Source organism: Grammomys surdaster, unplaced genomic scaffold (genome assembly GCF_004785775.1).
Source record: "Grammomys surdaster isolate TR1022 unplaced genomic scaffold, NIH_TR_1.0 183, whole genome shotgun sequence".
In the NCBI taxonomy this organism is placed as follows: Eukaryota; Metazoa; Chordata; class Mammalia; order Rodentia; family Muridae; genus Grammomys; species Grammomys surdaster.
The window spans coordinates 3,545,638-3,557,784 of record NW_021604628.1 but is presented as its reverse complement, the minus strand read 5'-3'; the positions used below and the strand labels follow the sequence as shown (position 1 = coordinate 3,557,784).

Sequence of the window (12,147 nt, the reverse complement as noted above, 5' to 3'; positions counted from 1 at the left end):
GTGAGCACAGCGCACACTGAGAGGGAGGACTGAGTGTGTGAGCACAGTGCACACTGAGGGGGGGACTAAGCGTGTGAGCACAGCATACACTGGGAGGGAGGACTGAGTGTGTGAGCATAGGGAGCACACTGGGAGGGAGGAGTGAGTGTGTGAGCACAGGGAGCACACTAAGAGAGAGGACTGAGAACAGTCTAGTCCCCAGACAGTGAGGCTTGGGAGTCTTGCCTCAGGCTTATGGCACTGGGCAGTCAGGCGTCAGGACTTGAGCAGAGAAGGCTATGAGGGAAGCTGAAGGGCCTGGGAAGCCAAACTCTACACTGCCACCTGGTGGGCCACCGGTTAGAGCAGTGGTTCTCAACCTGTGGGTCACTTGTCCTTAGAATGTGAAGTTGCAAATCAGATCTCCTGTATGTCGAATACTTACATAATGGTTCATAACGGTAGCAAAATTACAGTTATATAGTAGCAGTGAAATAATTTTATCTTGGGGGCGGGGGTCACCACCACTTGAGGAACTGTATTAAAGGGTCACAGTGTTAGGAAGGCTGAGAACCACTGCTCTAGAGTGTCCAGTACAAGTCATCCAGAGTGCAAGCCCTGCATGACCCCTGACCTGCACCACAACCCTTTGAGGTGAGCTGCCCTTGTTGGGCATGGTGGCATGGAGGATAATCCCAGCACTCAGGACGTGGACGGCTCTCTGTGAGTTCAAGGCCAGCCTGATCTATACAGCAAGTACCAGGCCAGTCAAAGCTACACAGTAAGACTCAGAACCAACAGAAAAAAGTGAGCCAACCTCACATAGGAGGCAGGGCTGTGCCCAATGTTCCAGCTCTGAGCCATGGGCTGGCCACGCATGGCTACCCCAGTCAGGGGACAATCCCACCTCCACTGAAGCCACCACACATGTCCCCAAGCCACCAGTCTTCACAGGCTGCTGCAGGTCTTACTGGGCTCCAGCACGGGTGACACTGCCACACTAAGAGCCCGCAGAGTCTGTTAGAAAGTCCCACAGATTCCTGTTGTCCCTGGGACCCAGCGCAGCACCTACCCAATGGGCTTCTTGGCCCCGTGGAACTCCTTCAGGACACGCTCGACCTCCTTGTTAACCTTGCAGTCCTTCCCGTCCACGGCGAACGTGCTCCTGCCACAAGAGGAGAGGCTGTCCTCATCAAGTGTCCCCACAACCTGAGTGGCCCACTGCACACCAGAGGAGCTGCCCAGGGTGTGGCCACAGGCCAGGCGGGCAGCCTGCTATCACGAGGAATGCATAATGGCTTATCCAGCTTCTCAGTCACCAGTCAGCCAGCAGGGTGGAGGGCAAGAGGGGGGTGGCCAGTCTGTGAGTACACTCGGCCTTCAGAGACCAGGGGCAGCAAAACAAACCAAAACCTCAAAGAGGGTTCTGGAAAAAGGAACATGGTTAGCTTAAAAGTAGCAGCCATTAGCACACGGAGTGTCTGCCTTGTCTGCCTCTTCTTCCTGAGAGTGTGAGGGCCATCAGCAGCTGAGGAGGTGGGACACTCTCTATCCTTAGAGAGTGCAACCTGGCAGAACCCAGCGCCTTTCTGTCAGAATGCAGCCTCCAGGCCCTCCTCTGCTGCGGCCTGGAGGTCTGGCACTGAGGGACCAGGTTCACCATCAAGTGCTAACTTCTGTCAGCCAGACTCACCAAATCCTTTCACCCTTTAATCAATCTCTGTCTTTCTCTCTCTGTCTGACACTGTTAAAAACAAGCAACAAGCAAGGCTACAGGTCACCTGAGCCACCAGAGTGGCAAGTAGCATGACTCACAGCACCCTGGACACCATGTGGAGTCTACACCACTGCGGAAGAGTTCTCAAGCCAGCTGGAAACCACAGATAAGTGCATCAGGCAAAGCGAGAGCACAATGCTGGGAGCGATGAACATGGCCACACACGTGGGGCTTCTCCAGAAGATACACAAGGCCAGCCGCAGTGCCTGGAACAACCGTCTTCCCACAGGAAGACTGAGACATGCACACACGAAGCCTATCACCTGCCAGGCCCCAGGCTCGTAAACCAGCCACCCCCTACCTCATCCCTGCCAAATCTGAGTCCCCCCTTCACTGTGCATGTACACTAAGCCTTAGCCACTGGCTGCCACATGCACTGCTACCTTTCACGGACAGTGGCCACCACCAACTAGCACGATGGTCTCATGGGCAACAGCAGGCCGTGAATGAGGACCCACCATTCTTCTGTGAAGGTCAGAAAGAATGAAGATGGCGGCTTCCCCACAGGGGTTAGTGGGCTCAGACACAGGTGAAGAGGAGTCTGTGAAGACTCCTTACATGCCAGGGAGACGCAACACCAAGAACCTCTCACGCTCCTGAGCCCAACTCCTAAGTGAACAAGGCAGCCATGCAGACAGATCTGGCTTACAGTCTTCCTCCAGGCAGGAGTTGGCAGGCGGAAGTGACGAGCATAGCTTAGCCTCCCAAGAAACAGGGGTCCCAAAGGAAGGGAGAATCCAGAGATACCACGCCCTGCCAAGCTGTTATGAGGATAGGGCGTACAAGGGCTGGCACTGTGGGCTTCAATGGTTTCAGGATGGGGAGTGGGTGGGTGCTACCAAAGGGGCTGGAGGTGTGCAGAATCTGAAAAGAGACATTTTGATGGCCCTGCAAACTAGTCAGAGGGTTCAGATCAAGAAAGGCAGACTGGTGACACTTCAGAGCATGAAGGCCCGAGTCCCTCCCTTCTGGGAGCAGGACACTCAGTGAAATGCCTTGGGAATACTGCAGAGCCTGTTTAAGGCTCTCCCCGACAACCAGCTGGGTGAGCACGTCTCAGGCAGGGTCCTGCTGAGGGTACTACTGCGAAGACTTCCATGAATGCCCAAGAAAGAACCAACAAGAGCTATGAAAAGGAGCCCCTTGAATTTATCTGGTATCTGATTAACATTAATACATCTGATCCACAAGTTGGCGGGAAGGAGGAAGGGAGGGGCGGGGAGGGACACACATACACACACACACACACACACACACCTCACTGAGACTGACTAGACCTAGTCTTCACTTTTGAAACCTCAAGGCCCACCCCCCCACCCCACCCCCGTGACACAGCTCCAACAACACCACACCTTCTAATCCTTCCAAAACTGTTCCACCAAATAGGGACCAAGCAAGCATTCAAACATTTGAGCCCATTCTCACTCACAGCAGCACAGAGGGAGAACAGCTCTGTGTGAGAGCAACACTTGCAAGGACAAGCAGACAGAGTGCTGGGACAGGACTCCCAGCACGGAGGTCAGACCATCCAGCCCACCCTGACAGCTTCCAGGCACTGGAATGTTCAGAGGAGGAAGCAAAGACTGCCTTGCTGATCTTGCTAACGTGCCCCCAGCCCACCCTTTGTAAAAGAGCAGGCACACACGTTGTCTAGACCCTTACACTTGGACACGCACAGGTTTTTGGCAGCACCGAAGCCTCCAGGGAAGATGGCAGCATCGTGGTTAGCCGCACTGAGCTGAGCCAGGTTGGCGATCTTGCCTCGGGCAATCCTTGCTGACTCTGCCAAAACGTTCCTGGAAAGAGCAGACGACGCAAAGGATCAACGGGCAAGCAGGGCCTGGACACAGGCAGTGCTGCGGGCTCGTCCTGGTACTGGCTCACAGCCTCAAGTGAGCATGCTCATACGAGGAGACTGGATGCTTCCCAGTCAGCACATCCGGGCAACACCTGGAGACAGTGACAGGATTCTAGTGACCTACAAGTATAACAGGCATTGCAGGCTGGGGTCAGCAGGAACTGGAGGCCCACCAAGTATTCACAGCAGGCAGAATCCAGGGCTGTACATCAGGAAGAGGTTGTCTAGAAAGCCACTTTTCAGGATGCCTGAAGCCACTTGAACATCAAACAGAGATGCAACCTCTTATGGGCTTGTGCAAGAGGGAGGGGGTAGATTCAGGAGCCAGGGTTCTGGACAGAGAAGGAAATCCCCATGGACAGCCTTGGCAGTAAAACTGCAGTTCCTGTGTCTTACCTTTTCAGTCTTAGCACCCACCCTGCAACCAGGCCTCAGATAAGATATGCAGTTGTGCTGGGCATAGTCAATTACCTTTGATCCCAACATTTGAGGGGCAGAGACAAGTGAATCTCTATGAATTCAAGGCCAGCCTGGTCTATATAAATAGTGAGTTCCAGGCCTCTTAGGGCCAAACAGACTCTTGTCTCAAAAAACCAAAAACCTGAGGCAGTGATGGGGTAAGCTTGTTATCCCAGCACTTGGGAGGGGAGGCAGAGGCAGGTGATCTCTGTGTTCGAGGCCAGCCTGGTCTACAAGGTGAGTTCCAGGACAGCCTCTCTACATACAGAAACTTTGTTTGGGAAAACAAAACAAAACAAACAATCCCTCCCCCAAAACAAATAAAGCAAATAGATAAAGGGAACATAGTACCACACAGGGACTAGCCAGAACAGAGCATGACCACCTCACGGCCAAAGGATGGACAACAGTGCCTACTGTTATTCCTGTAACGGTAACTGAGAGGTCAGAAACATCCTGCCCATGACAGTGTATTTCTGGAATACCCGGGTGACAGCTGCTTTGAGGGACATAGGCTTGATCAAATAATCAGGAAGGCTACAGCATAGGAGCTCCACATGGGAACAGGGCTCTCCCAAGGTCCTTTCCCTACCCATACCTGCTTTCGCTCTCAGAAGGCTCCCCCTTGGTGTGGTCAATCACGTGCATCTGAGGGACATCGGGAGCAAAGATCTGGACGTCAGCTCCGCCCCGGCTCAGGTGCACCAGGATCCTATGTGGAGAAAAATCCAACGAAGATGTCGCTTCCAAACGTGTCCCCCAACCTCACGGCAAGATGCTTTTACAAATGGACTTTCACTAAGAGCCGGGGAATTCTTAGTTTATAGGACACCTTGCTGCTTTTACGAAGCCAGGGGGCCTGCCACTTACAAACCTCTGCAAGGTGAGAGAGGAACCAGAGCGTGTAGCCAGGCATCCTTTTACTGACTGACGAGCAGCGATGGCTGTTGCCTCCGCAGGTGTTGCATTTTGGCCCCAGGCTGCTGCCAGGCATTCTGCTTTCACCCAGGGCCCGGGTGGCATCTTTTATGTCTTGGCTGTGCTAAGTTTGGCTTTGGACTTATCACGATGCGAACCCATTGCGTTTGGTTACGCTCCGGCCATGTCTGCCTTTTGAACAAACCCAAGGGAGTGTTTACAAACTCTGAGGACTTACGCTGAGGCCTCGTGGATCTCGGTTCCGTCATAGACTCCGCAGCCCGACAGCACCTGCAGGAAGAGAGGCACTGACGAGGGAGAGGGTCCAACACGAAATCACCGAGGGAAGGGGGAAGCTGAACCCTACCAAGGGCCGACCTTGCGGGGGCAGCTGGTCGACCCCAGGCTGCGGGGACCGAGCTAAAGAGAGGCATTCAGCCTGGGAGTCTGGCCTTGCACTCACCAACGCCACCCTGGCCCCGGGTCGTGGTGCGGAGCTGTGAAGGGCTGCGTGCTGGGAGGGAGCCCGATGGCGCCCCGAGAGCGCTAGGAGCGCAGAAGCCAGCCTCGGTGCCACCAGGACCCGGGCAGCAGCCATCGCGAAGGGCAGACAGCGACGGCAGTAGCAGGAGAGCATGCGCATCAGGGATCGCGCCTGGCCAATGGAGGAGCGCGCAGCACGCACTTTCCTGACAGGTGGGTGGGGCCGCGCCTGCGCAGTGACCGACGACGGGAGGGAACTCCAGCACCGTTTTCCCGAGAGGACAAGCGGGAGGGCGGGGCCGCAGACCTCAGGACACGCCCCTCACGTAAGAGACCTGGTTGGACCGTACCTGCCCAATGACTGGCGGGAACTGGGACAAGGCCCCTTCCCGGTTTTGAGAGGACAAGCGTGCAAGTATGCCAGGTTAGGACCTTCCTGTGAGCAAGTGACCTTGTGGCCCGGCCCCGTCTGCCTAGTTAATGCTTGAAGGACGCTCATCTTGCTACCCCGACTACCTACTGCAGCTCCAGTCGATGCAGTGACTAAAAACGGATTTGAAATAATGGGGTCACAGCAAGCCCCGCGCCCCCCCCCAACGGCGCTATCCTAGCTGCTCCTGCCATTGAGTGTGCTCTGGATTCCCCTGTGGCTTCCTCACCAGCCACAGTTCGGTGGAAGAGCTGAGCGTCCTGCTTTCCATTTCACATTTTGAATCAATGTGGTGGCTATAGTTACATACAGTCCAGTGTCCTTTGGGGGTAATGACCAGATAGCTCCCCAGAGTTTCACTGCCTCTCCCGAGCCACTGTGAAAGATGTCAAAGATGACCTAGCTTCTCTCAGCTCCCGGGGAATAATCAGCGGCTGGGTGTTTCCATCTGAAGATGGCAGTCCTTTCACATTTAGGAGACACATGATAGAAAGCAGCCTGGGATGCAGTCTATGTAGAAGCCAGAGAGCATACTGAAGTGGGTTTGATGGCCCAACACCGTTCAGTAGGGGGGTGGGGGAAGGAAGGCAAGTGCACAGCTACTCATTGGAGTGTCAGACAATCTGCATCTGGCTGTCCACTGGGGTGGAGTGGGCATGGTTACCACGGAGCAGACTATTGTAAAAGTACATCAAACTGAGCTCAGTTGCTGGTATAAGAATTAAACTTATTAGAGATGGGTGATGGCTGAGGTATGACTCAGTACTACTTGTTAGAGATGGGTGATGGCTGAGAGATGACTCAGTACTACTTGTTAGAGAAAGGTGATGGCTGGTATGGCTCTACTACTTGCTAGAGATGAGTGATGGTTGAAGTATGGCTCAGTACTACTTGCTAGAGATGGGTGATGGCTGAGGTATGGCTCAGTACTACTTGCTAGAGATGGGTGATGGCTGAGGTATGGCTCAGTACTACTTGCTAGAGATGGGTGATGGCTGAGGTATGGGAGTACTACATGTTAGAGATGGGTGATGGCTGAGGTATGGCAGTACTACATGTTAGAGATAGGTGATGGCTGAGGTATGGCTCAGTACTACTTGCTAGAGATGGGTAATGGTTAGAGTATGGCTCAGTACTACTTGCCTGCCTTTCCCCAGGCCCTCAGTTCCACATTCATACCACACACACAGACAAAACAGGTAAGGCTTCATGAAACTGTATTCACTACTGCAGATGGGAATCACAGGATAGCACCAAAACAAGCGAGTCCTAGTCTGGGCGGCCAGGATCCTGTCCCTGGGCAGGTTCAGAAGCAGTTTCGTTTCCTACCCCGAGCTACACACAGAAATGCTGTGCGGAACAGGAGGCCTGGCAACACCAGGCTAAACTCTGCCGTCTCTCCATTCCCGTGGTCAAGCCTGAGCTGACTCCAGGTGACCAGGACAGTATCAGGTCACGGTGTATCCTGAGTATACGGAGGGTGTGAAAGCTAATGGCTCTCAGTGCACCAGGTGTCACACAGATCCACTCCTGTGGCCTGGACAGAGGCCAGCGGGTGGTTATCAGCATGAGCTGGCATCTGTGGGTCTCTTCACTGGCTAGTGACATGTGGGGCATGGTCAACCACATGCACAGCAAGTATCGGTAAAGACAGGGACTGTCCCCTCTCCCACATAACCTGTACATACTAGAAAAGGCCAGTCCAAACTTCCCTGGCCAGCCTTGGGCTGTCACAGCCACACGCCGGGGTGAGCCCAGCATGTGCCATTTCTTGACTCCATAGAGATGATCAGGGCCATAGGAGCAGATAGTCACTCGGATCTCCCTGCTTGAGACAATGTCTCACCCAGGACATATTAGAAACACAGAAAACTCAAAGTTGAGAGGCAAAGTCCTCACATTTTTTAAAAAAGCTTACTTTCCAACCCTAAATTCATTCTTAGAATGTCGTATCAAAAATATAAATAACTCTGACAGGAAGTTTGCAAGTCTGCACTTCTCAACGTTCCTCAGGAAGTCTGTGCAGGGACATCCACCTCGCCAGCATTCTGGGCCCAAAGTGCATGTGTGCCCACTGTATCCTGGTCCTGGACCTGAAAGGCTGGCTTGCTGCCTCATGGCGGCATGAGCAGTCTCACGTGAAGAGTCCTGGCTGGAGGGTCTCGGGGCCTCTGGCATCTCCCACTTCCCGGGGCTCAGGGGCCCAGTGGTTCCACCTCTGATCAGCCAATCAGGCGGTGAGGTATGCGGTTCTACATCAGCATCTCCTCTTCCTCCTCTTCTTCACCTGCAGCTCTGAGTAGGCGTAGACTGTCCTCATCAGATGCATCCGTGTCCTCCTCTGCATCTACAGGTTCGAGGGTGCGTTTCACACCCCGCTGCTTGGAAACTGCCAGGGCATACTGGATGTTGAAGCGGTTCCAGTCACAGCTGGGGACAGAGGGCATTAGGTCAGCACCAGCGTCTTGTTTTGCTGCCACTGGCAGGATCAGATGCAGCTGTCCCCAAAACTTATCCCCTCCTCAATCCCATCCCTGCTCTACCCGGCGTAGTGCAGCATCTGGTCTGCTCTCCTTCCTGGCCCTTCCATTACAGCCACTTACAGAGCTGGGGGCTGAGTCTCCACAGTCACAGGACACAGGGTAAGTTTCTGACCTTACCTCCCACAGCCGTGAGTGGGGCAGAACCCAGTAGAAAGCAATAGCTGCACACGAAACCTGGGGGTGCCATGCCACCTATACAGGGACCTCATAAACCTCACAAAACCGGCCATGCCGCAAAACCAGACCAGGAACAATGCTCAGATAAGGAGAGGGAGAGGCAAGGGTCCTCTCCTGTGGGGCTATGGAGTCATGGGTGCACCAGTCAGGGAAAGGTTAGGCACCATGCACCTCGCTAAGCAGACCCACGCCTTAGCAAAGCCGTCCCCAACCCCAGTCTTCCGGCAGCCAAGCAGGACTCTAGGAAGGAAAGGGCACGAAGAGGAAGGGCCTGCGCTAGACTTGGAGAAGCGTTGTAAAGATAATGAGGAGGGCTATGGGGACCACAGTGCCCAGGTGCCAGCCTCTCTCAGGGGCTCTGTATGGAGAGACGAGCATACAATACGCATATAATACGCATATAATACGCATACAATATGCATATAATATAATACGCATATAATGTAATAGCAGACAAGCGTATTATACGCCTGGTTTATAATAGCAACTGCTCAGTGACAGACGGATCATGTGGGTACAGAGACCACCAAGTTACCTGAAGGAGCAGGCTGGGGGAGGGGTATACACATGGGGTCATTCTAGCTAGCACTGTCCCAAGAACACTAGCTATATTCTGTTATTAGTGCCACACCAGGGAAATGCCTGCATACACAGGCCAGATCCCAGGAATTCAGGCTCCCTGGCCCCAAGACCTGCGGCCACCTCTTACTGCCCACGGGAGCGACATGAGAATCCAGGCCAGGCTGCCTGGTCCTACACTTGTGACGTGTCCATGCCCAGGGTAAAGGGCTCTCACTATGCCTCAGGCATGCCCCTCCCACCTCCACCTTGCCCAAGTGGCAATCATACATGTCATCTTCACATGTCAGCCACACCCAGAGGGGATCCTCACGACCATGGCAGATGGACTTGGTTCACCCAGCAGATGGCAGAACGTGCATCTCTGACACCAGAGTATTCTGCCCTCCAGACCAGACACCACAGGGATAACCAGATGCACCAGCCCTACCCTACCCACCCCTCAACACCAACCCCAAGGCACATACAGCTTGGACACGTCATCCAGATGCCGCTGGAGGCCCTTCTGAAGGAACTGGACCACAGGCAGCAGCTGTCCTGCCCTGGAAAGGAGACACTGTCGGTGTGTGCACACGGAGGGGAAGCTTCCCAAATGGCTGGGTTACTTGATCCACAGGTGAAGAGCAAGAGGGAGCCCGTTCTATACCTGGACTTCAGCCGCTGTCCATGTGACATAAGTAACTTCTGTGTCCATAGGAGGTAGAATTCCAGGTGCCTAGACTCTTCAAAGGAGGCGGCTAAGAACTCCAGAACTTTCACCACATATAGCTCGGGCAGGGAAGTGCTGACCACCTCAACTGCAGGAAGAAGAAAGGCCAGGATCAGTTTGCAAAGAAGTTGCCAGGGAGAGTGGAGACACCCGGAGGTCCTCTGCAGCAGCAGGGCGTGGCTGGTGGTCCCAGCTTACTCTCATTCTGTGGCACAGCCTCCAGGACCTCCTGGGCCAGTTTTTTCTCATTGAGGCGGAAGGCCATGAGGATGGCCCTGGTAAATTCCCTCTGCCGGAGCACCTCACGGATCCGTCCAGGGGTCACACTTGTGTCCAGCTCAAATGGGTCAAAGAGCATCTGGGCGTCCAGGGAGAAGATGAGGAGGCCCTCGGTGCTGGTGGCTGCCCAGCAGCGCCCTGCAGAGCGAGCAGCAAAAGGGCTTCATCAAACCTTGAACGCTCATTCATCCCCCGCTTTGAAGAAGGTGTAAATGAAACCGTGGGCAGACGTTTTTCCAGGGCTGCAGCTGCCCAGATGCCCAAACCCTCCGACTGTTCCAGGGGTCGGCAGGCTTCCCAGAACAGGGCAGACCTTCAGCCTTGAAGGCCACATACTTCATGCCCCAGCTGCTCACGCCACCCACACCAAGGGAGCAGCCTCACACTGGGCATAGTGGAGGTGGCTTACTAAGCTGCAGAGTTGTGTGGCAGGACAGATGGGACCAATTTGGGCCTCAGGCTGTGGTCTGTGGCCAGCTGGTCTACCTTCCACAATGGGAAGTGGGACATAGGGGTGACTGTCTCCGAATGTGCCTGACATAGGATGACAACACTACATACCTCACCCTGTCCCCTCCACTAGTGCTGCCGGGCATGGCTCAGGACCCTACACCTACCCTGCTCTGCCATAATGGAACACATATACCTAGCAGGCTCGAGGCCTAGGCAGACCCTTGAACACACCGAGAGACAGTAGCAGAGAGGGTAAGGCACTATGCACTATCACTAACTGAGGTGCCGAGTGTCTGCCTCCTAGGAAGGGTACCTGGACTGTCACCCCACAAGAGCAGGGTCTAGGCTCCCACCGTAGAGGCAGGGATGGAATTTCACAGCTGTACACTCCAAGGACCAGGGCAACCATGTACCAGTCATTTGCTAGTCACGGGACAGCAATGCCCAGAGCCTGTTGGCAGCTCGACACTGCCCTTGCCCTAGGGAACAAAGGCCCTGCCGCCTACTGGAATAGGCATGTGCCAGCAAGGGTTACCCAGGCTCACCAGTGGGAGAGAAGCGCAGAGAAGTCACCCTGATCTCAGGTTTGAAGTGTCTGGAGCTCATATCGCCTGGGGAGGAGAAACAATTGGACTTACTTGACTGCGCACCCTGAGGTCCGCCCTCAGGTCCACTGTGCTGCCCAAGGGTGGCCACGGGCACCTACAAAGAGCAGCTCTGTAGGAGGAAAGCAGCCTTTCCAAAACCCAGAGACCTCTGTCATTAAGTGCTGTGGCCTTGTGGAGCTGGGCATCAGGGCACAGGTCTGAGAGCTCCTGAGGGCATCCACTGGCCAATAGACAGCACTTCTAGCCCAGGGGTCTCTGCCCAGCCTACGTAGCCCTGACTGGTCTAGGGAAAGCCTACAGAAAGGCACTCCAGCTTTCTGACTCACGGTTACTGGGATGGTCTGCCTGGGAGCTGGGTGGGTCCAGCACCAATCCTGTGGAGCAAACGCACGGGGCCCACTCCCTCTAGTGCAGCCTAGGCATTCCAGGTTCCAGAAAAATGTCCCGATGTAGAAACAAGCAGAAGCCTCGTTGCAGCCCCATGGAGGGAGCAGCAGTGCCACCAAGGAAGCGGGTGGGGGACAGACAGGGGACCTCTGCTCACCTTTCCTTACTCCTGGCAGTGGCACTGCCACCCCGTTCTCCTCCCCAGCGTCTTGGTCGATGAGCGCCAGGTTGCCAAACTCCGTCATCTTCCTCCGGTTCAGGAATTCCTACAACAATGGAAGCCGCTCTCATCCCTGCCCATATCACCAACTGTGCCTTCACAAGGACCTGACACGTGGGCCCTACCCACAGACAGTTCCTTAACTCATGTGGGGAGGGAGAGGGCACTGTAAGGACCCAGGGATGTGTACTGGCGATGTGGGGCATGGAACTGTCTCTGACAGAGATGCCCTTGCAACACAACACACACACACACACACACACACACACACACACACACACACACACA

General features: G+C 54.6%; 2 protein-coding genes across 2 annotated transcripts in view; both read right to left on the bottom strand.

Annotated features, from left to right (window-relative positions):
* Positions 1–5,638, bottom strand: part of Gatd3a (glutamine amidotransferase like class 1 domain containing 3A) — a 7,171-nt gene extending 1,533 nt beyond the window's left edge. The window contains exons 1-7 of the mRNA XM_028767914.1: positions 5,455–5,638; positions 5,230–5,282; positions 4,672–4,785; positions 3,433–3,552; positions 1,052–1,144; positions 695–696; positions 1–16 (exon numbers count right to left, since the gene is read on the bottom strand). The exon at positions 1–16 is cut by the window's left edge and continues 154 nt beyond it. Coding sequence (XP_028623747.1) covers positions 1–16; positions 695–696; positions 1,052–1,144; positions 3,433–3,552; positions 4,672–4,785; positions 5,230–5,282; positions 5,455–5,634 — 578 coding nt within the window. The 5' untranslated portion in view covers positions 5,635–5,638. The remainder of the gene's footprint in view (positions 17–694; positions 697–1,051; positions 1,145–3,432; positions 3,553–4,671; positions 4,786–5,229; positions 5,283–5,454) is intronic.
* Positions 5,639–7,104: 1,466 nt separating this feature from the next.
* Pwp2 (PWP2 small subunit processome component) overlaps positions 7,105–12,147 on the bottom strand; it is a 14,674-nt gene continuing 9,631 nt past the window's right edge. Inside the window, exons 16-21 of the mRNA XM_028767900.1 lie at positions 11,797–11,905; positions 11,190–11,255; positions 10,111–10,329; positions 9,850–10,000; positions 9,671–9,745; positions 7,105–8,334 (exon numbers count right to left, since the gene is read on the bottom strand). Coding sequence (XP_028623733.1) covers positions 8,157–8,334; positions 9,671–9,745; positions 9,850–10,000; positions 10,111–10,329; positions 11,190–11,255; positions 11,797–11,905 — 798 coding nt within the window. The 3' untranslated portion in view covers positions 7,105–8,156. The remainder of the gene's footprint in view (positions 8,335–9,670; positions 9,746–9,849; positions 10,001–10,110; positions 10,330–11,189; positions 11,256–11,796; positions 11,906–12,147) is intronic.